The following is a 25,241-nucleotide window of genomic DNA, read 5'->3' as shown; positions in this document are numbered from 1 at the left end:
CCCCACTGACACACGTGCACCGAGCTCCGTGCACACACCCGGGGTCCGGTTCCACTGCTGGGCCAAGCCCACAGAGGCCAGCCCAGGGCAGGGCTGACAGACAGGATGCCCCGTCCGGATCGCTGTGAGAAGCTGCTGCAGAGTCCCTGGGCCCGTCTGCCAGCGCTGCGTGTCTCAGTTCTGTGGTGAAACGGGGTGGGGGGGCGATCACTGGGCCTGGGGGAGGGACGCTGGGTGGCTCTGCACACAGCTCACAGCAAGCAATGCCCGCCCCAACCCCTGCACAGCATGGTGGGAACGTCCCTGGGCCAGGGTCAGAGGGTTCACGGGGACTCAGAGTTCAGGACCTCCCTTCAACACCATCCTCAGTGGAGTCAGAGGGGCAGCATTTTGGAAACAAGCTCCTGTGTTCAGTGCAGCCGCCCTGAGAGCATCAGGCCAAGGCCCCACCAGCCCGCAGCAGCTGGCGCTCCACGGCCGGAGAGTAAGGCCTGGACCTGAGGGCAAAGGCACCCACCTCACACGGTCACCCTCCAACCCATGGAGGGTCCTGAGGTCAGCTCGTCTCCACAGGGCCCACCCCCTGCCTGGGGGAGACCTGAGGGCTGGTCCTCATATGCAGCCCATATAGCACCCAGGCTCATGGTGTAGAGTCACCCCACCTTTCCTCAAGATTTAATAGGAGTCACCCACATGGGCTCACAGTGTAGGGGTCACCCCACCCGGGCTCTCGGTGTAGGAGTCACCCCACCTTAACTCACGGTGTAGGGGTCACCACCCCACCTGGGCTCTCGGTGTAGGAGTCACCCCATTTTAGCTCAGGATATAGAGGAGTCACCCCAACTAAGCTCACAGTGAAGAGTCCCCCACTTGGCTCACTCCTTAAGATAAGGCTGGATTGTCTTTTTTTTCCTCTAAGGATTTGGAAAGTTAATCTCAAAATTATTGGAAAGTACACCTGCTTTTTGTCCTCTCAAGTCAATTGGAAATCAGTGGGTTTTTTCTACTTTTTAAGTAATTTTTAGAGCTAAGGTTTGAAGCCATTTGTAATTTCCTTTGAGAAAGTTTTTAAGTCTAATTTCTTAGGAAGTTACAGAGCAATCCAGGTCTTTTACTTTGTGTTGGTTTACCAAGTGTTCTCTCTTAAGTTCTCATCAGAAAGTTTTCATCACATTCTCTGTGATTTGATTGACATTGGGAACTGTTTAGCAACCTCCTCTTGAGTCCTGATCCTGGTTGTAGTTGTCTTATTCTCTTCCTTTATCTGAAGGGAACAATTTTACTAACATTATTTTCTGAAGTCCGTACTGAGTCCCGCAGTGTTCTCCTAAGCCTCCGCTCCAGCAGCTCCAGGTCACTGCAGGCGCCGCCCTGCCGGCGTGCCCTGCACTTCCACCGTGGCTCAGGACCCCCGGGGGGAAGGGGCGGCACTGCACACAGAGCAGCGAGGACCCCCAGGTTCCAGTGAGGACGCAAAGGGCAAGCGGCTCCAGAAGCCAAAGGAGGCGGAGCCCAGCATGGACCCCCCGGAGCTGCCCGTCCAGCTCCGCCCCGCAGGCGCTCGCGGAAAAGAGGACTGACCTCGCCAGTGCCCGTGAGACAAAGCCGCTAAAACAGAGGCTGGGCGTGCCGGCTCTTTCTGGGACTTTTATTTCTTTAAAATAATTCATACAAATGGTTACGGTCACAAACATGATTTTAACCAAAATATTGCTAGCCTACCACATCAGCAGGACGGCACCGCGGGCCGGGTGCTGCACCCGTGGCTGGATGGAGGCCGCGCGCTCCCACCCAGCTGCCTCATGATGCCGTCTTCGTTGGAAACAAGGGGATCATGCCAAAGTTAGGAAAGACAGCCTTGGTTCTGTTTTTCTAAATTATTCTAAAAATAAGACAAGCAGGTAGAAAAAACAATGCACTGTGTGGCGTGAAAAGAAACCGGGAAGGGTTCATTGTCCTGAGAAGTCTGCCAGCTGCCTGTCCAGGGCGCTTCACACGCAGGAGGAACAGCCGTGCGCAGTGCCGTGGCCGCCCGGCTCTCCTGCCGACAGCTGAGCAAACACACCTGCGATGTTCTAGAGACTGTACACAGACAAGGACATTCGGGGGAGTGAACTACTAACTTCTGCTGCTTAACGAGGGCGCGGAGGGCGCGGAGGGCGCGGAGGGCGCGGGGCGCGGCCGGCCCTCGGGACGGGACAACTACAGTCGACGCGGGCAGCGGCACCAGCTCAGCCCCGGCCCCCGGCCCGTCTCCGGAGACCCGGCCACCGCGGGCACCGCGCCTGCACACGCCCGTCCAGGGCTCGGCCAGCGCCCCGGTTGCAGAGCTCCGCCCCGGCTACAACTGGTCGCTCGCATGGTCTCTATCCGCCTCGGGCTTGACGGTTTGGCCGGGAGAAGGGGCGTGGGGAGGGTGGGAGACGGGGGGCAGGCCGTGGGACAGGGACATCGCGCTGGGGACGATGCCCTCCACGGCGGCCGGGATGCCGCTGGGTGCCACGCCTACCACGCCCGGGGGGTACCTGCTGGGAGAGAAGGCGCCGCGTGAGCCCGGGGGGCGCCCTGTCCCACGGCCGCCTGCTGGGCACCCCGTCCAGCCCCGCCCCGCTTCGTGCGGCCAAGACCCAGGACGCCGCCCCATCCACCACCCTGAAGGCTGCCGCCCGCTCGGGCGCGTGTGCCCCAGCCGCCCAGGGCCACGGGGGCCCAGGGCCCCGCTTACCTGTAGGCGGCCCCATTGAGCTCAGGGTGTACCACGGCGGGGTCCACGCTGGCCCAGTGGGTGGCGGCCGCCAGGTGGTCCTTGTTGACGCAGTTCTTCAGGCTGTCGGGGATCCGGCCTGGGAAACGTGGGGGAGCGAAGGATGGGGCCTGCGTCCCGAAGCCACCAGGGCCTGAGGGGGCTCTGACGGGGGCGGGGCCGGCCGCCCCTGCGGGCGCAAGGCCCTCAGGCAGAGCGGGCCCCGCCTGTCTGGGCAGGGTCCCCCTCGAAGCTCAGGGACCCCTAACCTCAGGTGGGCGACCTCAGCTCACTGGTGCCTGCTCAGACCAGAGGTTTCAGAGCTGACGGGCCCGCCCAGGAAGCTCGCACACACAGAAGACTTCCTCAAAGGTGCGGAGAGACACACGAGCTGACACCCCCAGGTCAGCGAAGGAGCGTCACAGACGCGACGCCAAGAGCCCCTGCGTTCAGAGTATGCCGCGCGGAAACGTCCCGCCCTGGTGGGTCTTGTCTCCTTCCGCTCCCAACCTGTGCCCCGCCCCGCGCCCCGCCCCCAAGGCCCACGACCCCGCCCCGCCCCACCCCGTGCCCCGCCCCTACGGCCCTAGCAAGAGCCTGGGCTCCCCCACTCCCATGCCCCCAACCCCCGACCCTGCCTACCTGTGATGGCTCTCCGGATCTCCCTGGCTGCCTCCTCACGCATCTCGATGGAGGCCTGCTCGCTGTACCAGGCCGCATGCGGGGTGCAGATCAGGTTGGGCGCGTCCTTCAAGGGGCCCTGGCTAAAGCTGCAGAGAGGTCAGAGGCTAAAGATGAGAGCCTGACTCTGGCTGGAGCCCACCCCCACATGTCAGATCTGCCCAGCCCCTCCCTAACCACAGTGGGGAGGGTCTCAACTGGGGACACGCCCAGCCCCCTGCAGGTGATTTGAGCTCTCAGACCTGGGGCCCCTGAACACCCCTGCAGGCTCCAGGGGTGAGGACCCCCCGGGCCCTGCTGCCCGACAGCCTCTCGGCTGGGGCGTCTACACACAGCCACCTGGGGGCCAGCGGCCTCGGACACTTGACAGGGGGCCCTGGTCTCAGCTCTCCCCCTCCCCCAGGTGCAGGACCCAGGGCTGTCCTGGCCCGCAGAGCTGAGCTCCCCTCCCGCTGAGACCTGGCTTGGCCCTGGAGGAAGGTCTACCCTAGGCCAAGCTCAGGCTGCCCAAAGGCAGGGCCGGGAGACCGGGTGCGGGCATGGCCCCACCCCCCACCAGGCCAGCCGCAGGCTAGTGCAACACATGAGCTGCCCGCCCACGCTGGGGGCCCCGGGAGCAGCGGGAGGCACCTGAAGGGCTCTGACTCGTGCACGTCCAGGGCTGCGCCACGGATCCGCCCCTCCTTCAGGGCCTGGGCCAGAGCCTTCTCGTCCACCAGGCCTCCCCGGGCCGTGTTCACCAGGAAAGCCCCTTGTCTCATCTGAGAAGGACAGACGATGGGCCTGAAGACGCCCCTTCCCTGGTTCTGTGAAGGAGGCTGCCCCTGCTCTGAGATGGGGCACTCCCTGTGACCCCAGTTTCACCCCGCTGACGGGCTCAGGCAGCCGTCCGTGGGCGCAGGGCTCTTCCCTGGCAGGCTCCTGTCTGTCCAGGTCTCACTTGGTTCTCACGGATGGCACAGTCTGACCAACCCCCGACCCCCGGAGGCTAGCCCAGCACGTGGGAACGGTGTCTGGCCTCACCCTCCACAGGGCTGGGGGGGTGGGACAGACAACAGTCACGGCTCCACGTGTGCACACAAGAATGTGCAGGCACTCCCATGCACATGTGCACACACAGAAGTATATGTAACCACATATGCACGTGTCTGCATACGTGTGTGAAAGTCGCTCCGTCGTGTCTGACTCTTTGTGACCCCATGGACTATCCAGTCCATGGAATTCTCCAGACCAGAATACTGGAGTGGGTGGCCTTTCCCTTCTCCAGGGGATCTTTCCAACCCGGGGACCAGGTCTCCCAGATTGCGGGCGGATTCTTTACCAGCTGAGCCTCAAGGGAAGCCCAACCATATGTGCATGTGTGTGTACACGTGCAGACAGACACAAACGCAAGCCGTGACTGCACAGGCCCACATCTATACAACCATGTGCGCACGCGGGGAGGGCCATCGGCATCCAAACTTGCCCGCACCCAGCTGTGTGCACTGCACGTGCTCACAACACAGAAGCCAGTGTACACACTGTCACTTGAAAGGCCCGGACCCAAGAGGGGCCGTGCAGGGTTAGACCATCCCGCCCACCCCCCCCCCCCCGCCCCGCCCCGCCCCCCGCTCCAGCCCAGCCCCGCCCCAGGCGGTCCTGCAGGCAGACCTGCTTGACGGTGAAGTCGTTGATGAGGTGGTGGTTGTGCTCGTTGAGGCCGCAGTGCAGGGTCACGCAGTCGCTGTGGAAGAGCAGGTCCTGCAGCGTGCTGACCCGCTGCAGCCCCAGCGCCCGCTCCGTGCCGTCCGCCAGGTAGGGGTCGTAGAAGAGCACGTTGAAGCCAAAGGCCTTGGCCCGCAGTGCCACCGCCTGCCCCACGCGCCCTGGGGGAAGACGGGCATCACCCTGGGCGCCTGCCAAGCAGTGGGCGCGTGGGGAACTAGGTTTCAGGGAGAAGGGCCGGGGCCCCTGGAGTACGGGCACCCAGCAGTCCAGTGGACCTCCCTCGGGCGGCACCGCGGGGGCTGGAGCAGCCACTGGCTCTGCAGGCGGGCGATGCAAGCCAGGAGCCCCAGCTCGGCCACTTCACTGCAGCACCCGACTCCTCAAACCCAGGGAAGCCCAAAGAGGACTTCCGTTTCTACGAACAAACGTGCAAAGTGGAATTGTGTATCCAGCAGCTGCCACTGCACAGCTCTTGGGTCCCCGGGAGCCACACACAGCGCCCCAGTGTGGAGCCACCATGGCTGCGACCCTGGCCTCTGCAAGCGACGCAGGCACCGAGACCCTGCTTCAGCTCATGCCACCGGGGCCCTGCTCTGCTTTCAGGAGGGAACCAGAACACAGGCTCTGGGGGTCTCTAGAAGGGCGCAGGGTTGGCCGGAGCAGACAGCCAGGGCCACGGTCCCCAAGGCAGGTCTGACGGCCCCCAAGGACGACCAGGAGCCAGTTAGCATGCAGCCTCCGGGGCCTGTCTGCACCAACACTGCCTAGATGGGATGTGGCCCCAAATCCACCGGCCAGGGACATACAACCGCCCCACCCTCTCCGCACCCCTTCCTCCTCCTCCATCACGCCGAGCGGCCCCACCGGCCCCACCCTGGCTGGTTCTGGGCACAGGGGCCCCGTTGCTTGGTGTAGGGTGCTTGCATGGCTATGGGGCTCCGACCAGCCTTGGTGTCTGTGTGGGCAGTCCAGCAAATCACGTCGGGAGTGGGACATCCCCACGTCCTCGGACGTCCGTGGTCCTGATCTGAGCTAATGCAGGTGCGTCTCTGCCCTGCAGCTCCCCACAGCTGCACAGCGGGTGCCTCTGCCATGGAGAACCCTGGGGATCACAGATGGGGGCACAGGAGCTACGCCCCCAGGCAGGACAGGCTACTCCGTCCACACTCGCCCTCCCCTGCCTCCTCAACCCCCGAGGCCGGACCCACTCCAGTACCTCTGCCCCCAGCACGTCTCTGCTCCCTGGTTTGCTACCTGAGTTCAGGGCACCAGCCTGCAGGGCACGAGGGCAAGCGAGGGGGACAGCGAGCAGCCTCCCTCCACCCCGGACAGGACTCAGGGCAGCCACCTCGGCCCCACTTGGCAGCCCTGAGCGTTCGGCAGGTTGAGCAGGCACAAGTGTGGACGCCCACAGGCCACACATGACCCCGCCACAGGGTACGCGTGACCACGCCCACAGAGCACGTGACCCTGAGGGCACTAACACCCGGGTGGGTGTGTGGCCCCGCCTGCTGTTCCTGGGGCAGCTAAGAGACCAGGCCAGCCAGTGAGCAGCACTGGCTGGACAGCCGTCCCAGGTGGGGAACCCCCCAGCAGCCCGGCCAACCGGCCTCTCCGTCCACAGGCGCGTGCAGGGCGGAGGCCAGCGCACCTAGCCCGATGACGCCCAGGGTCTCCCCGCGGATCCTGGCGGCTCCGGAGGCCACCTCCCGGATCTGCTCAACGCTCTGGACGCGCGTGCCCTCCCGCAGCGCCTGGTGCAGCCACGTGGTCCTGCGGTACAGGTTGAGGATGTGGCACATGGTGGAGTCAGCGGTCTCCTCCACGGATGCGGCCGGCACGTTGCAGACGGCAATGCCTGGAGATGCAAGACACGCAGGGCGGTCACTGGGATGGTCTTGGGCGTCACTGACACGTCCAGGCCAGGAGATCAAGGCAGGTTACCTGCCCCCGCCCTGGACCACTGGCCACTGGCCCTTCCTGGAACGGGTCTTGGCCAGGCCACTCCTCCCCAAGCAGCGGCCTCCCTGCCCCTCAGCACAAGGACGGGCGGGGTGGGGGGACGGGACATGCATGGGAAACTGAGCAAGAAGAGCCGGAGTCCCGGTCAGACCCAAGGCGGCGCCAGAGACCAGGCCCTGCGGGGCTTCAGAGGGGAGGACCACCCAGCACGCCCAGACGTTCCTGGAAGAAGGACGCAGCCCCAGCTGGTGAAATCAAGAGGCAGAGAGGACCAGCTCCGTCAGCAGGCACGAGCCCCAGGGACACACCGGCTCGGAGAGTACCCAGCGTGCCCGGCGACAGTGGGGTGGACGCCGAGGGGAACAGGAGATGGCGGGGTGGACGCTGGGGCGACAGAGCTCAGCGGGCCCAGGCAGGGTGAGCCCTGAGACGCATGGCAGCTGACAACGCAAGCGGCTCTCTCTGCAGTTCTGAGCTGTCAGTGACCAGGTGCCGTGGCTGAGTGAGTCCTAACCTCCCACAAGGCGGTGACCAACACAGAGGAAACGCAGAGGCCACAGCCGAGCGGCACCGCAGGCGGAAAACCACCCAACAGACCCAACAGATTGAGTCTGTTTCCAAGTGTGAGTCACACACGTGTGCTCGAGAGCATGTGCACAAGAGCACAGGCACACCCCCATACGCACACCAGCATGTACACACTCCCGTGTCCTGAGTCACAACAGAAACTTCCTTTCCTGGCCCGTCTAGTGAACAGGGTCCCCGGGGGGTTCTGCAGGAGGGCGGGTGCGCTGCCCGAGGCCCGGGCCTCCTGAGGAACAGTGCCGCCAGCCTGCACCTGGCAGGGAGCTGGCGTGGGGCTCACACGCGGAGAGCCGTGTGGACGCCGGCCCCCAGGCCCCAGGCCCCCTTCGTGCGGGGGACCAAAGCAGCGAGGCCATGCCCGGGACAGCAGGCAGGGCTGCGGGGGAGGGTCCCGAGCGGCCTACCTAGGTCCCCGGCCGACTTGATGTCAATGTTGTCGAAGCCGCTGCCGATGCGCACGATTATCCGCAGAGCCTTGAACTTCTCCAGATCCTCCCTGGTCAGCGTGATGGTGTGGTACATCAGCGCGCCCACGGCCTCGTTCAGGACCTGCAGCGAGAGCAGCATGGTGACCGGCGCTGCCCCGAGCAGCCCGCGCCCCTGTGGGCCCAATAGGCTGTCTGGGTGGGAGGCCACCCGGGTCCCCGCGTGAGCACCTGCCGTGACCCGAGGGTGACGGCAACCCAGCAGACCCGCCAAGGACACCTGCCGGGTCGACAGAGGGGACGGGGCTCGCCTGACTGACACAGGGAGGTGGGAAGGGGGCTGCCCTCTCCCTGGGCACTGGACGCCACAACAGATGGAAAACAAGGGCACTGGGAGGACCCGAGACCCCCAGAACCACCGATGGGGAGGGGAGCCATGCCGCCATGCATGACCCACTCCCCGAAGAGGAGCCGCCGCGGGGCAGTGCACACCGGTCCCCAGGTGGTGAACACACAGCAGTGAGCACGGCACCCTTTCACACCGGGAGGGGCACACGTGGTCACCCCTCACCGTCACCGTGCGGGCCGCTCCCCCGGAAGGGTCGGGAGCAGCTGCAGCCCGAGGCCTCTGTCCTGCGCACCGCGGACCTTGGGGGTGGCCTCCCCCGGCCCCGCACTGGGAGGGGCATCAAGGCCGGGCACAGGTTTTATGCACGCTCGGCCAAGAGGCTGGCCTGGCCAGTGCAGACCCCGCGAGGGGCCTGACAACTCAGTCTCTGCCCCTCGGAGCGTGGCTGGGGCATCACCCCCACCCCGCCCCGCTCCCCACACGGGGGGTCAGGATGCTTGCAGGGACGGGGTGTGCATGTCTCAGCGGGGCTGCCCCGGGTGAAACCCATGTGAGCAGGTAGCTGCCAGGGTCTCCTAAGAGCCTGGCGCACAGACCTCCCCACCCGCGGGGTCTGCTCGCGTTGCGCCCCACGCAAAGCCCCTACTCGTGCACGTGCACGGCCCCACCCACCCCACCGCTGGCTGAACCCGCGTTCTGTCAGCACCCGCCCACCAGTAAGACGTGCCTGGCTGGGGGTGGGGGGCCACAGCCCAGGACCAGGAACGAGGGTCTGCTCTGGATGTGCTCGGAACAGCCAGGAACCTACCAGCTCGACCTCTGGACCCAAGGGCGGGGCCCCGGAGCTGAGCCACCTGGACCCAACGCATCAGACTCCAGGACCTGCTGCAGCTGGGGACCCAGTTCACCCCTCCCTAATGGGCCGGTACAATCCGCGACATCTCAGAGGCCACGGGGAGGCCGCGGGAGCCTGCCTGCAGCTGGGGACCCGGTTTATTCCTCCCTAACAGGCCAGTACAATTCGCGACGTCTCAGAGGCCACCCTCCCCTCCGCACAGAGCATCCAGCGCTGACTCGGGGTCCCCGGGGGGCGGAGGCTGTTGGACTCGCGGGGCTGCACGGCGGAGGCAGCAGCTGGCCCGCAGTGGACATAGCGAGTGCGGGGTGTGGGCGCTGAGGGGGGACCCTGGGCAGAAGCCAGCAACCTCTCAGACGGCCAACGGCCCCGGGCTCATCTCTCCTATGATCACGGGGTGTCGAATGGAGCCAGACACAGGGCCCCCCAGAATGCAGTTCCTCGAGGGTGGCGTGGCCTTCCTTCTCGTCCTACGGGCCGAGGGGGCCCGGAGAACACAGCACAGGGGGAGAAAGGTCCAAGGCAGAGACAGCTGTCAGCAGGGCAGAGGGCCCAGGGCCTGGTCCTACACATGCGGGCAGGTGCTGCCAGCCTGGCTCGGGCCCTCCCTGCTCAGAGGACCCAGGGATCCCAGCCCCAGGCCCCCGAACGGGCCAGCGGGACCACACTGAGTCCTGACAGCCGCCCCGGCCTCCTAGGAGGGGGTGAGACGCAGGCCTGGAGAGGACGGCGTGAGGCAGTGGGCCAGCATCAGAGGCAGAGAGATTACGGGTGCACGCGGGGTGGGCAGGGGCACAGGGCAGGGCACGCGGCCGGGGCGGGGTGCGTGGCGAGGCGGCAGGCTCAGCCGTCAGGTCCCTGGGAAGACCCCTCTTGCTGCCCTGTGCTGTGTGGGCGGGGCTGTGAGGAGGCCCCCAAGGCTGTGGGCAGGCTGCGTGTGGACAGAGGTCAGTGCCCACTGTGGGTGGGCAGGCAGGTGCTGGAACCAGAGAGGCGGACACATGGCTGCCAGCGTTGGGAGGGGAGGCCCCGCGTTTAGCCTGGTCAGGCCTGGACAGGGAGACACGTGTGGCCTTCGACTGAGACGGGGGTGTGTGTCGGGGGGCGGGCTGAGGCAGGTGGGATGGGAAGGGGTCCTGGGGCGTCCTGGGCCGCGAGGCAGCGCATGGCCCAGGGCCGTCTGGAAGGTTCTAAAGCTGGGAGACCGTGCGGCTCCCAGTGTGTCCACTGGTCCCCCTGAGGTGAGTGGGCGGCTCCCCACAAACCTCTTTAGGCTCTGGTCCTGCTGCTACCACCCCGGGAACGTCCGCCCACCAGCACCACCCACCCAGCAACTGGCGATCCCACCTTATGTGAGGTGCACGCCAGTGGGCACCATGATTTTAGCTTTAACTTTAGACAGCATATTAAAAAGCAGAAACATTAGTTTGCTGACAAAGGTCCGTCTAGTCAAGGCTATGGTTTTCCCAATGGTCGTGTATGGATGTGAGAGTTGGACTGTGAAGAAAGCTGAGCGCCGAAGACTTGATGCTTTTGAACTGTGGTATTGGAAGAGACTCGAGAGTCCCTTGGACTGCAAGGAGATCCAACCAGTCCATCCTAAAGGAGACCAGTCCTGAATATTCATTGGAAGGACTGATGCTGAAGCTGAAACTCCAATACTTTGGCCACCTCATGCGAAGAGCTGACTCATTGGAAAAGACCCTGATGCTGGGAGGGATTGGAGGCAGGAGAATAAGGGGACGACAGAGGATGAGATGGCTGGATGGCATCACCGACTCAGTGGACATGAGTCTGAGTGAATTCCAGGAGTTGGTGATGGACAGGGAGCCCTGGCGTGCTGCAGTCCATGGGGTCACGAGTCGGACACGACTGAGCGACTGAACTGAACTGATCTGAACTTCTGGTGTGGCTCACCCACACAGGGTTCTGGGTAAACCCCTTTTCCACGCCTGGTCCTGTTTCTGCCGAGCGTCCCTGGAACCAGTACGAGGTGCAGCGTTCTCAGAGGGAAGCCGGGACGCCCCCAAGGGCAGTCCCACGGTGCATCAACCTCAGGGTGAGCCCACCGAAGGGCCACCACACCACGCCCAGGCCCTGGGCCCCACTCCTGTTGGTTCCTCGTGACCCTTTTCCTGGATGCAAAGTGGCCGCAACACCCCTGGTATGCCATCGACCTTCCACGGTCCACTCCCACCAACCTCCACCTGTTGTGTGACCAGCCTGTCACCGACTCAATGTTATCAAATCCACAGGGGCTACCAGGCCTGCCTGGCCGGGCACTGGGAGCAGCGGCACCTGAGGGGTGCTCACCAGGCACCAGCCCAGAGGTGGGCCAGGGCGTAGCTGGGGGGCTGGGCACCTCCTCACCTCCAGGCTCCCCTCCCAGCATCTCACACACACAGACATGCATGCATGCACACACGCACGCACACATGTGGACACCTGCACAGAGAAAGACACACACGTACACACAGACACACGTACCAGACACCTGCACACAAAACACATGCGCACACACACACACAGACGTGCACACAGAAACACATGCACACACACGCAGACACACGCACACACGTGTACACACATACGGACGCCTGCACACAGATAAATACACGCGCGCATACACAGACACGTGCACACAAACATGCACGCACGCACACACACGTGTGTGTGCACACACCCTCAGTGAGGCCCAGGGCTGACACTCCCAGACAGCCCCAGGGGTTTCCGGACGACGGGCCAGGTGGAAGGACGGTGGGCTGAAGACTGCAACCCAGATTCTTGGGGGCCTGCTGGAGCACACCAGATGGGCATGCAGGGGCCCAGCTGCCCTGGGAGTCTCAGGGGCCTGCCAGAGCACCGCCCGCCAGACTGGCATGCAGGGGCCCAGCTGCCCTGGGAGTCTCAGGGGCCTGCCAGAGCACACCAGACTAGTAGGCGGAGGCCCGGCTGCCCTGGGAGTCTCAGGGGCCTGCCGGAGCACCGCCAGAGTGGCACGCGGGGGCCTGGCTGCCCGGGTGTCTGTGAGCTCCCGGGGTGGGGACGGGTCACCCGCTCCTGCAGGCTGCTGGGCCGGGTCTACACCTCGCCCTTGCTCACTCTCCGCTGAGACGGTCGTTCCTGCCCGCTGAGGGGTCTGTTTGCTGCTAACCCCCAGCTGGTGCGTGCACTGCAGACATCCCTCTGTCACCCCCCTCTCTTCCCTGATCTATGTGACTTGTTTTGTGGGGAGACCGCTGGACTGCCTCACGGCCAGACAGACCCTCTTTTCCACACGTGACCTGCAGACCTGCCGCACCTGGTCTGTCGGGGGCGGGGGAGGGGGACAGCCTCGCGGACACCCCTCTCACTCCCGGGTTTGGCGTGCACACAGGGCACTGCCCAGCATCCCTCAGGTCCCCTGAGTGGGCCCCCACTGGCACCACTTGCTCTGAGTTTCCCTGCGCTTCACGTCTGCCTCACGTGGTCTCCGCACATCCCTGCTGGGACTCCGCTGACCAGGTCCCCGCTGCAGCCCCATGACCCTTCCCTGAGCGCACCCCCGTCTTCCCCAGCTGGCCTGGCCCTCGATGGGACCCCAGGCCTCCCTCTTCCACGGCCGCCTCCACCTCGTGGGGGCCTGACTTTCCCCCAAGAGCCTCAGAGGGAGCGGCCAAAGGGCAAGACGCCCCCTCAGGGTCTGCATGCTGGGGAGGGGGGAGCAATCTCAGCTGAAACCCTTCTCCCAGGAGCTGTGCACCTGCCTGGGGCCACTTTGATTCCTGTCCCCCACCCTGGCGCTGGTGAAGTCTGAACCCTGAACCAGGGCCTCCGGGGGCCCCTGACACTTGTCCTGGCTCATGGTGGGAACATGGGAGCTTCCATTCAGCTCTGAAGTTTCTCACGTTGTGGTGAAAATGTCCAACATCCATCCAGCTATGAAGACGAGCGGGCGTTTCCCCAGTGCCTGCAGCCACGTGGTCTAGGGGCCCCGTCAGCTCCACAGCCATCGGGGTCCTGGACTTCTGTCTTGCTGCCCTGCTGCTCCCAGGCTCCATGTAGCTTCCCCTCAAGGTCTGGGTGGCTGCCCAGGCTCCAGCCGTCACATCTGGTTGCTGCTGGGCTGTGCTCAACTGTGCGGCCCCTGGACTGTGGCCCGCCAGGCTCCTCTGTCACGGGATCTCCCAGGCAAGAGTACTGGAGTGGACGGCCGCTCCTCTCTCCAGGGGATCTTCCCGACCCAGGCATCAAACCCATGTCTCCTGCGGCTCCTGTGTTGGCAGATGGACTTGGCGACACTGTGCCACCCAGGCTGGCAGAGGAAAGACAGCTCTGCACACGCAGGCTGCAGCAGCCCTGGCTCAAGTGGGGGCGGAAACGGGAGCCCCAAGGGCGGCTGCACTGGGGCCCGCCCCCCCGGGGAGTCTGCATCTCTCCATGCTCCTCTCTTCCACCTGCCCTCTGGGCTTCCCAAGACTACGTCTTCCAAGCTTCCTGCTAAAACTTAAACCTTTCGCTCCTGTATTCAGTTTCCAAGAGCTCCTCTAGCCCTCCTGGGACTCCTTCCTTGCTGCGTCCTGCGCAGTGTCCAGCCAGGCAGCCCTCCGGCCTAGGAACGGCAGTCACGCGGTTCTAACACCTCTTCTCTCTGAAGCAGAAGGTTCTGTTCCCCGGACATTTCTTCTGCCTCTTCTCTGACAGGCGAGGCCTCGGCGTGGCTCCCGTGGGTTTCAGGACGTAGAGGGCCGGTTGGGGGAGTTGCCACCTGCCTGGCAGGGTGGGCAGAGCTCGCTGCAGAGCCGAGGGCCCTTCCCCTGCCCAGGGGCCTACTGAGTAGCTTATTTGGGTTTTATAGTAACTGGCTGAAATAGTTTTGGTAACTTACAATTTTAGAAGACACGTTTTATCTTAGTTTTCCAATTCATTGGCAAACTTGTTTTAATATTGCTTAAAATTTTTAATTTTTTTTTAATTGGGTGATTCACTTTTGGCTGTGCTGGGTCTCTGGTGCTGCGTGTGGGCCTCCTCTGGTGGCAGCAACAGGCTGCTCTCCAGGTGTGGTGCATGGGCTCCAGGGCATGTGGAACCTTCCCAAACCAGGGGCTGAACGTGTGTCCCCCGTATCGGCAGGCAGATCTTAACCACTGAACCACCAGGGAAGACCTGCTTATGATTTTTAAAAACTTCTCCCTGTATCATCTCTCTTTTATTTCCACTGGTTTTTCTAAACGTATCTTTTCTGTCTGAAACAGCGTAAGACTCACAGGAAGCTGTCCACGGGTCACGTCCTATCAGAGGAGCCGCCACCTCCTCGCAGGACTGCCGTCGCCACAGAGGAACGCCCTCCCGTCAGCACGTGAACCCGGCACCTCGGCCTCCCGGTCATGGAGACGGGCCAGGGTGATGACTGGCCGTCCCTGCCAGCCAAGGCCAGCACCCGGCTCGCTCTCCCTTCTGCTGGCCAAGCAGGCGCCACAGGCCCGGGCCCCGGGCCGAGGGTGGCTGGGCTCCCTCTGGTTCCAGCCACGAGGCACGAAGCTGCTGGGGGCTCTCGGGGATGTCAGTGTGGCTGTGGGGCTTGCTTCTCGAGTAGAAACACTGGCCATGGGCCCGCCGGGTGGGCAGCCCGAGCCTGCTTGGCTCGGGGGCCCACCCACCTGGGCTCCGGGAGCCGCCGTGCTTCTCTCACCTGCAGTCCGCGCCCCCGTCAGCACCGGGCTCCGGCCCCTCCGTCAGCTCTCCTCCTGGCCCGTCGCCGCCCTGGGTCCCACCTCGGGCCCTCACCCAGAGCCTCTGCCCCAGCTGGCCGCCTCCCCGCCCACGCTGCCCAGTAGCCAGCAAGTCTGCTCCGCGCTCTCAGGTCAGCGCCGCTGTTTCAGCTCCACATCTTCCTGACGTCTTTTCTGTGCTCGGCTCCTCCTGGATTCTCAGACTGTTTCCACATCGTGGTTGTGGCGGCAGCCGCCCCGTGGCCTTGTGGGGCCCCTCTCGTGACTGTCTTTCACTCTGTTTTTTTTTAATTCGCTCAGTTGTGTCTGATTCTTTGCAACCCCGTGGACGGTAGCCTGCCAGGCTCCTCTGCGCATGGGATTCTCCAGGTAGGAACACTGGAGTGGGTGGCCATGCCCTTCTCCAGGGCTCTTCCTGACCCAGGGGTTAAACCCGTGTCTCTTAATGCCTCCTGCACTGGCAGGCGGATTCTTTACCACTAATGCCATCTGGGAACCCCCAAAAGTGAAAGTGTTAGTCCTCAGTCGTGTCTGACTCTGCAACCCCATGGACGGTAGCCTCCAGGCTCCTCCCACGGGATTCTCCAGGCAGGAACGCTGGAGTGGGCGGCCATGCCTTCTCCGGGGCTCTTCCCGGCCCAGTGATCGGGCCCAGGCCTCCCATGTTGCAGGTGGTCCCTTCCCGTCTGAGCCACGGGGACGTTCTTGCTCAGTCCTCCCCTCCCCTGAGGCCCAGTTGTCTTTGTCTGCGCGCTGCACTAGCTGTGATCTGCACGATGACTTGGGGCCCAGGCTGACAGCCTCTCCCCACAGAGAACCGTCCCCTTCCTCCTGCCAGCCTCCCAGGCACAGGGCGGGGGCCTCGATCACCCACGTTCAAGGCTGTGGGCGGTCCAGGCCAGATGTGGACACGTGAGGACGGGTCTGGTTCCAGCTCAGCCTTTCCCCAGGGGCCCAGCACAGAGCCGGGGTCCAGCCGGGCTCCATGCTCACTGGCCCATGAGGTGCCAAAGCTGCCCAGCCTCTCAGCTGCCACTGCCAGCCCAACAGGTGTGCCAGCCCAGCAGGCGAGGCTTGGCCATCGCCTCAGTTCACCCTGCAGCATCTGGGCCTCTCCCAACCCTGCGGGCCCTCCAAAGTGCCGAGGTTTTATAAGCCTTCGTCCAGCTTCCTCAACTGACTCGGGAAAGGTGGTTCTGAAGTCTGGTCGGCTGTGACTACAGACAGAAACCAGATTAACGCACTCCCGTCTTGGGGAGCCTGGAGCTTCCAGGACTCGCGTCACGAGAGCTGCAACCACACGGCACAGGGTCGGGGCGTCCCGGTGACCACCACCGCTGTCATCAGTACGGGCTGGGTGGGGGGACCGCCCGCCCCCTGCCAGCACCGTCCACCACAGCTGAGTCCGAGGTGCCACTTTCTAGGGAAGACCTGTTTCCAACAGAGACGTCCCTGCGCCTCCCGACAGGCCAGGAGGCACCTGCTCCCCACCCGCCCGCGTACCTTCTCGTGGATCTCCTGCGTGGACTGCGCGTCACAGAAGGCCACGGTGGCCACGTCCTTCAGGATGGGCATCTCCACCGTGCAGTCCCGGCCGTCCAGCAGCGCCACCAGGGGCCGGGGGTGCATGGGCCCGTTCATGATCGGAGGTCGGACGCCTGCAACGACAGGGCCAGACGCTCAGCTCCCTTCCGGGACCTCAGCCCACCCGCCATGGACCTCGCGCAGCCCACCCTGAGGACTTCCAGCTCCGTGCGTCCAGCCACTGGGATCTTTGTCAAAAATAAACTAAAAAAAGCCAGGGGCAGTTGGTACAGCTCACTGCCACCTGAGCGGCCACTGACAGCAATGACACCCCCACCACAAATCAGGGCCTTGGGGACACAGAGCCCCAGGCCCCCTGCATCGCAGCCAGCGTCAGACACGCAGGCCAGAACGTGGGGGGCTCGCGGGCATGCCTCACGTTTCTCTCTCATTCCAGGCTGCAGCATCGCTGCCCCAAACCCGACAAGGACCCAGCCGGCTGCAGCCGGAACCACCTCTGCCTGAAGGGCTGTCAGAAACTCCCTCCTTCCACTTGACGCCCAGGCAGACACGGGAGGGCGAGCGGACATGCGAGGTGGCCGCTTCCACGGCCTGCGTCGGACCCCGGCCCTGCACCCTCAGCAGAGCGCCGGGCCCCTCCGTCTGCAGGGAATACAGTTACTGCCGCCCTGTCTCTCCAGCTCCCCCTCAAGAACAGAGCGTCTCACTCGGGAACAGCACCCACGTGGGTGTGACACACGCCCACCCACAGCTGTGTTCAGCTTCAACTTCGCAAACCTTGAACCACGCAGCCCCGAGAACTACGCCCTAGGGTCCAGGGGCCTCTTAGCCAGAAGGCACTCATGGAGCCTTGAGTGAACCAGCGGGCGGGGCACACAGACCGGAGCCCCAGCAGACACCGACCGGGGGGCACAGACGGGAGCCCCACCAGACACCGAACGGAGCCCCGACAGACACCAACCGGGGGGGCACGGACGGGGGCCCCGACAGAGGACACCAACTGGCAGGGCCGGGGTGGCAGTGACTCCCGGCCATAGCGAGTCTGCCGGGAGGTCGGAGAAGCCTGCTACCTCCTGCGGCCTGGCCAGCACCTCCCCCCAGGACCCTCTCCAGAAGCAAAGCCCAGGGCCCCTGGGGCGTCCCTGGCTGACCCCACGCACTCGGGGACCAGGCGGCTCTCCTCCTCGGGCAGCCTTGCGTTCCTGAGCCCGAACCAACCTGCCATCTCTCAGTATGGGCGCAGCTCCCACGACCATGAATTCAACTGTTCAAAGCAGCTATCTTCAGAATCCCCCGGCAGAACCGCGGCCTGTCACTGCGTCCTCATCCCACGTCTTTTATTGTCTCGAACCAAAGCTCCTAGGCGCCCGTCCACGGCGACCACCGAAGCCCGCGCCGGGTCAAAGTCTGACTAAAAATTAAACACAAGAGACACGTTAAACGCCACCGAGGGCCAACTGGACTCCTGAGCCCGGGTCCCCACGTCCTCGACCCACGGCCACCGGGCGGGACCTGGTGTGGGGGTGACCGGGCAGGCCACAGCCAGGACTCAGAGGCTAGAGGCTCACCCCGAAGGTCACATCCACATGCCCAGGACCCCCTAGACGTCACCCTGTGCATGAGCTGGGAGGGGTGGAGGGTGGACGGCTCAGGGAACACGTCTGTGGCCAGTTCTGGAAGCTTCTGTCTCATGGGGCCCATCACTTCCTGGGCCTGGGATAGGGCAAGCAGACTGGCCTTCCATGGAGGTTGCTGGGGAGAGGCCCCTGGGATGCAGACCCCAACCTGGACACCCCCCTCACAGGCCTGGACATGGGGGCTCCCCAGGCCAGTGGGCACATCAGCCCCCTTGGGCAGCGTCCTGCGGCCGGGGTTAGATTTAGGGGTGGTCTTCCCCAAACAGCTCCGGGGGCAGGACGACCCTGGACAGTGGCCGGGCCGTGACAGGGCCCGCATGCAGGTCACACGCCATCGGGGACATGGGCTGACAATCGGGGGCTGGGGGTGAGCGCAGACCACCCAGCCCCGACCCCGAGAGCCCGGTTCACCGTCTCAGGGTGAGGCCACCCCCAGCATGGGGCAGACCGTGGGTACCTGCCACAGGGCAGGGGCCTCCCAAGGCCCAGGCGCCCTGTCCGCCTCACGGCGGCTGCCAGGAAAAGGGCCTGTGTCCACGGAGAGCGCCGAGTGGGCCTCCTTCCCACCCTACCCTGGGCTGCACTGCTATGATGGGCTGCAGGAGGCCGGCCCCACACACTCCTGGGCCCCGTGGACAGTGACGTCCAGAGGCCCCCCGCCCAAACTCCCATCTGCGCACAGCCCTTCCGAGGGCAGGACGACCCAGCCACGACCTACACCTTGCGTTGCCCGAGTCCTTCCTGATCCGGCCCCTCCCAAGAAGTCCTGGCCAACAGACCAGGCTCAGGCCATGAACCCAGGACATGGGGCAGGTGCAGCCCACTTCCAACAGCCCCTCAGTCAGCAGCCTGCTCCCCTCCGGGCCCACCACCCGATGGGCGGCCAGCACCCAAGCTGATCCCATCACTAGCTCCTGTGTGGCCCAGGGGTCACCCCCACGTGGCCGCGAGGGTTGAAGCCCCCCAGCATCTGGGTCCTGTTTGCCATCTTTCACAGGCCCACGAGCGGGGGTCATGGCGCCTTGGGCCCCAGTGTCCGCAGCGTGGATGGCAGCCCCGTCGTGAAAGGACTCGGTGCCCTGGATCTGTGCTTCCTGAGCCTGAGACGCGCACTGGGCTCCCCTCACACAGAGCAGCAGCGCTCCTCTCTGAAACCACAAAACACGGGGAACCGACGTTTCCATGGTGCAAACGGCGACGCTCCTCTGCCTTAACTTCCCTCTGTGAAAAATGTCCTCAATTAGCCGTCAGACAGCAAGTATCCCCCCAGCACGGCAGACACGGCCCCGGGACAGGAGGCCACCCCACCAAACCGCAGCAACCTCACCGCCAGCCCCCAGGCCTCAGCCTCTCAGAAGGCACTCGGGGACACTGACGGGCAAGGGATGCCCAGCCGGACGGCAAGCCAGCCACCAGGGACGCTGGCCCGCCTTGGGGTCTCCCTGGCTCAGCAGAGCTGCCCTGGGGCCCCAGCTTCACACCCAGTGACATATCACAACCAGGGGTGGGGGGTGTTCTGCTGGCTGCGATGGCCCCTTGGCCCACCCCTGTGCCCCGACGGGCAGGGCCAGGAGAGGGCACTCAGACAGCCCAGACTGCAAGGGCAGCAGGGGTCAGGCCCCAGCAGTCACCTCCGCACGGCCGAGTAGGCCGTCCTGTGTGCTGCCCTCTGCCCAGAGACCCACGTGTGCAGGTGATGGGACTCCAGAGGGGTTACAGCCGGCCTTCTGGCAGGAGGCTTCCGCCAGCCTCCTCCCTAAACCCCAGAGAAACCAGGAAGTGGGTGGGGGGTGCCCAACAGGCCTAAGCGGTCACTCACGGGCCCCCAGTCACCAGCGCCCTGCCCGCCTAGGGCCAGGCTCTGCCCCTCAAGTGAAGCCCCACACCATGCCCTCCCGGCCCTGATATGGCAGCCGGGACCCCGGGCTCTCGTGCCCACCGCTGGCCCACCTGCTGTGAAAACGGTCTCAAAAGAAAGCCCCGCTGCACCGAGCAGCCTGAAGAGGCCAGCATGTCCCCCACTGCGGGGCAGGGGGTGCCCACCCACTGTGGGCCTGGGGGCTCGGGTGCCAGTCTGGACAGGTGGAGGGCCCCGGTCAGAGCTCAGGCCCAACGCACAGACTGGAGGCGCCCTCTGGCGGGCACGGCAGATGGGCCACGTGAGTCTGCTCTGTGCCAGTCCCAGGGCCCTGTGGGCAGGACGGCAGGGTCCAGTGGCCAAGACTTGGGGATTCGACCGTCTAGTCATGCTGGGGATAACGCAAGACCACGGTCGAGAAACTTCCAGGCCAGCGACGGGCACACTCGTGGGGTGAAAACGCTAAGCCCCGTCTGGTTTCTAGAGACAAGCAAACAGCAGCCCGTAAGCGACCTCACTGTTCAGCACGCCCGTGGCAGAGCCCGACACAGGGCCGTAGGACAGCCTCAGGGTCGCGGTCACGTCCAGGGCCCCCCGCCACCCCCACCCTGCACACCCCGCCAGGCGCCTCCCGGCCTCCGGGCAAACAGCGCCTTTAAGGAGGGTGGAGGAGGCCTGCAGGGACCCAGGCACGTGGCCAGCAGGCGTGGCCTCGCGGTGGCACCCAGACATGTCCCATGCCCCCTGTGGGTGCAGGGCCATCCTGCCGGGCCCCCGCCCCCACCCTGACTGGACGAGTCTCAGGGGAGACACGGGGGTCTGCAGTCCTCCCCCAGGGGAGCAGGGGTCGGAGTGACACAGGGGGAGGGGTCGTAGCCAGAGGTCCCTCGCCCTGCAGACTGCAGACACACCCGCCCCGCACCCTCTCCAGAAACTGGGCCCTGTCTGGAGGTGACGCACGGCTGGCTCCTTGCAAATAAACTCTGGGGACAGAAGCGATGGGGATGCCCCCTGCCCCCTGGGTGACTCCAGTGACCCTGGGGAGGGCCCATCTTGGAGGCAGGTGGCTGACAGTCAGGGCACCTGCCAGGGTAGAGGCTCCGTCCCCTCAGTGGCAAGGCAGCGAGGAGCAGGTGGGTCACCTCGTGACAGCCCAAGGTTCCCAGGTACTCACACACCGTCCTGGTCAGCCCTAGACCCAGGACTCTGAGCAGAGGGGCCCGGCCCCGGCCCCCTCCCACCCTGCACCTGCTGACCCCACAGAGGTGCTGTGGGCGCTCGGGGTGGGTGTGCTGGGGGCGGGGGAGGCAGGGAGACAGGCACACCTGCTGGGCGGGGAAGGGCCGCACCTGCTGGGCTGCAGCCTCCCCACTAGACTTCACTCTCCTTTTCCTCCCAGTCTCACCCCCTACCAGCCTCCCTGGTCCCCTCCTGCCCTCTCTGGTTTTGCTCAGGGATGGACATGGATGCCAATCGACCTTTGGGGCCCTGAGACCAGGACACAGGCTCTGCTGGGCTGGGCTTCTGGGGGCACTCAGTGAGCATGTGGGGAGGCAGGGACTTCTGATGACCAGCCTGACGCAGGGACCATGCTGGCCCCACGGCAGGGGACAGGCGCCATGGGCAGCGTGGGTGGCAGTGCCCAGCGTGCACGCCTGTGCCCAGCGGCACAATGAGGGGCAGGGGGACGCAGCGGCCGGTGAGAGAGGAAGCCCCTCTGAGGGCTGGACACAGCCCTGAGCTCCCCCGGCTCCCAGGCAAATGCTGGGAGAGGACGATGGGGCCAAGGCGGACGTCCACGCGAGCCACGGCCCAGCCGGGCCCAACAGGACGGAGGGCACTGGCCAAGGCCCAGCAGGCAGCCGCGTCGACACCCCTCCCAGACCCCGGGACAGGCAGACGGCACCCTGGAACAACACCTCATAGCAGCAAGAGGGGATGGAAGGGACCAGAGGGGACGGCCGGGGACCCGGGCTGCGACTTGACAGCCACGCTGAGGGCGATGCCGACAGGGGGAGCTGCGTGGGGGACTCTCTGCACCATCTCACACTCACTCCCGCCCGTTCCACACACTGGGCACGGCCTGCGCTGGACGGCCATTCCGCCCCGCCCCACCCCAGCCACCATGCACCTGGGCTGCATTCTGGGGCACAGCTCCCCAGGGTGCGGCTGCTCTAGGAGAGACCAGGGCTGTGGCTGGCAGACTCCAGGCTCACCAGAGTCGCTGAGCCCCCAGACTGATCACACTGAGAACCCGGCCCTAGGCCTCACTGCTCCCACAGCACCAGGTCAGGGGCGCGGGCTGGCTCACGCCTCCTGATGCGGGGCTACCGAGCATTGCAAAGTGAACACACCAGAGCTCACCGCCAAACAGCCTCTGCTTCCTCTCCAGCCCCAGGAACTGCCCCTTCAAACTCAAGCTCCAAACTCTGCAGCCACGAACAGGGTCCCTGACCCCACGTCCAGTCCTCCAGCCATCTCCCTGACCCCGCGCCCCGCCACACTCCACCAGGCCTCTGGCCTGCACACTGCGGCTCCTTGGTCACCGCAGTCCCTTGCACACACCTCATCAGCAGGAAACGCACGCGTCACTGCCCCTGGTACCTTCCCATCCTCCTCTGCAAAGCCGGCCCATCGGTCAGGACGTGCCCTTTGGCTGACCACCAGTCACAGCTCTGACACGCCAATGCCCCCTGCCCACCCCCGTGTCGCTCTGTTTGAAGAGCCGGCAGCAGCCACGCCTTCTCCAGCTCACCCCTGCCCCCAGCACAGCCGTCTGAGCAGGGGTCTGGCCACACTGACAGGATGGGTCTGGCTGTGGTGGATGCTGAGCCTCTGTAGGCAAGGCCAGGGGGCTCCCCCAGGCACGCAGGGCTTCACAGCACCCGCAGGACCACCCACCAGAGTCAGCCTCGTTCCGCAGTGTCCTCTCAACTCCTCAGAAACCAAAAGGCGCCCCGCACACGTGCTAGATAAAAGCCGTGCCGAGAGGCGTGAGTGTGTCACGAAGACTCTTCCCCACGCGCGCTCACCTCTCCCACCGTCTTCACTCATGCCCACCTGTGTGCACGTGTCCTGCTACCTTCATGCTGCTCGAGTCCCAGGAAGAACTTCATCCACATCAAAGAACAGAGAGGGGCAGGTTCACTGTGATGCAGACCGTGACTGCGGAGGTCACCTTCCTGCCTTCCAGAGAGAGTCTGCACAGAGCCCCTGGCCCTGAGCCTTGCCCCCTGCCCCCCCAGGGCCTAGCACCCTCCCCATGCCCCACCCTGCCCCTCCACCTGACAGGTGGCACCCGCTCGGTCACGTGACCCCACTTCTCACGCTCCATCCCCACTCTACAGCCACGACACAGCACAAGGAGTCCACGACCATGCACCGGTCAGGGGCTCGGCCCGGGTTCCCTGAGGGCCAGGCCTGTGCTATTGCCTGCTGCAACCACTCGTCCAGAGGCTCAGGGATGCTCCCCATTCAAGAATGGACAGGAGACGCTAACCCACAGGGCACCCCAAGCGTCCACACTGCTGGAGACAAGCTTTCTCCTGAGTATCTGTCTCTGCATACATACATTTGAGACTTGGGTGAGGGGGTCCTGGAGAGGGAGAAGGTGCCCCCATGGAATAAGACCTGGAGACCCCACTCTGGACCCCTCATGTGCGACCCAACTGTCCAGTCATCCAGAGAAGCGGGACGAGTGGTATAACTCCTCGGGGCGGACTCGGAAGAAAACCAATCCCATCGCACGCCCCGACAGCGAGCCTGTCCTAACCAACCACAGAGAAGAGCATCACCGGAAAGGAGGCTGCCCGCCAGGCTCCCCGCTTCAGAGGCTGCCCGCCACAGCCCGCCTTCCCGCAGGGCCAGGGCCGGGGGGCCCTCCGCGGCGGGCAGGCACCGGCCAGAGGGAGCCCCGCCCGAACCCACGGCCGCTCCTGCATCCACAGACCTCAGAGCCCGGGGCCCGGTCTGCGGGCTCCCGGGGACAGGGCGGGCGCGCGGGAAGCCGCGGGGGGCGGCCCCTCCGCAACCGACTGGACGCGCCCCCACCGCGAGGGGGCCCCGGCTAGGGGAGCTGGGCCTGCTCGGGGGCGCGACAGGTGGACACGGCCCGGCCCGACGGGGGCGGAGCGCGGCGGCCAGCAAAGCACCACCGCGGGCCGCCCCCCGGTCGCAGGCTCGGGCGCCGCCCGGGCACGGAGGGTGCCTGCTCCCCACACTTGACAAAGCAAGGAGGGGACAGGGTGAGACGGACGCGGCCACAACCGTCCGGTCACTCGGGCGGACAGGGGCCTGGGACGGGTGTCACCTCCGCCGGTGACCGGCACGGCGCCCCCCGCCGCCTCGTCACGTCAGACGTTTCAACAGCGGGTCCGCAATGCCCAGGGGCGCAAAGCCCCGGAAGGCCCAGCCCCAGAGGACGAGGGGCCACCGGCGCGCCCGGCCTCCCTGCGGGGCCCCGCCGGCAGGAACCCCGCCAGCCGGGACCGCAGGGCGGACAGCCCGGCAGGGACCCCGCCTCGGGCGCGGAGTCCCGGCCGCGACGGTCCTGAGGGCCCCGCACCCCTTTGTGTCACCTGCGCGGGCGGGCGGGGCGGCGGCGCACGCGCACTCGCGCACAGAAGCCCGCGCACGCGCGCGGCGCCCCCCGCGGCCCTGACCCCGGCCCCGCCCCCCGACGCCGGCGCGCACACGCACGCAGCACGCGCACGGCACCACCCACGGGCGGGGGAGCGGGGCACTCGCACGCAGCAGCCCGCGCATGCTCACGGCGCCCCCCGCGGCCCCGGCCCCCGGCCCCCGGCGCGCGGACGCCGGCGCGCACGCGCACTCGCACACAAAGCCGGCGCCCGCGCCCGCCCCGCCCGCCCCCGCGGCCCCGCCCCGCCCCGCCCCCGCGGCCGGAAATGCGCGCGCGCGGCCTTACCGAGCGGCAGGCCCTTGTTGAGCAAGTGCGAGCTGCCCATGGAAAGGCGCGGGCGGCCGCGGGCCCCGACCAGTCCGGCGCGCTCCGCCGCGAGCCCGGCGCGTGGCGCGGCCTGGGCGCCGTCCGCCGCTCTGCCCGCTCGCCTGCGCCCGGGCGCCGCCGTGCCGAGCCGCCGCGCCGCGCCAGCAGCCGCTCCACCGGGCGGGGACAGGGCGCGCGCGCGGGCGGGGCTTCCGGCGCGGCGGCCTCCTGTTT

The 25,241-nt window shown here is 65.6% G+C and overlaps 1 protein-coding gene across 4 annotated transcripts; it reads right to left on the bottom strand.

Annotated features, from left to right (window-relative positions):
* Positions 1-1,634: 1,634 nt before the first annotated feature.
* CTBP1 (C-terminal binding protein 1) lies at positions 1,635-25,164 on the bottom strand. 4 transcript variants are annotated; one of them, XM_070791955.1, is made up of 10 exons: positions 24,987-25,126; positions 17,783-17,975; positions 16,523-16,677; positions 8,083-8,227; positions 6,783-6,989; positions 5,075-5,289; positions 4,055-4,185; positions 3,386-3,513; positions 2,726-2,843; positions 1,635-2,528 (listed from the first exon to the last, which is right to left on the bottom strand). In XM_070791955.1, the coding sequence occupies exons 2-10, from the start codon at positions 17,787-17,789 to the stop codon at positions 2,342-2,344; spliced, it is 1,293 nt and encodes a 430-aa protein (XP_070648056.1). In that variant the 5' UTR covers positions 17,790-17,975; positions 24,987-25,126; the 3' UTR covers positions 1,635-2,341. The 4 variants fall into 4 exon arrangements, with proteins under 4 accessions (XP_070648056.1, XP_070648057.1, XP_070648054.1 ...); XM_070791956.1 differs by lacking the exon at positions 24,987-25,126 and adding an exon at positions 23,120-23,264; XM_070791953.1 differs by lacking the exon at positions 17,783-17,975 and having other exon boundaries at positions 24,987-25,164.
* Between the last annotated feature and the right edge of the window lie 77 nt (positions 25,165-25,241).

Source organism: Bos indicus, chromosome 6, assembly GCF_029378745.1.
Source record: "Bos indicus isolate NIAB-ARS_2022 breed Sahiwal x Tharparkar chromosome 6, NIAB-ARS_B.indTharparkar_mat_pri_1.0, whole genome shotgun sequence".
Classification (NCBI taxonomy): domain Eukaryota; kingdom Metazoa; phylum Chordata; class Mammalia; order Artiodactyla; family Bovidae; genus Bos; species Bos indicus.
The sequence above is the reverse complement of the archived record's forward strand: the minus strand, read 5'-3'. Positions and strand labels throughout refer to the sequence as shown.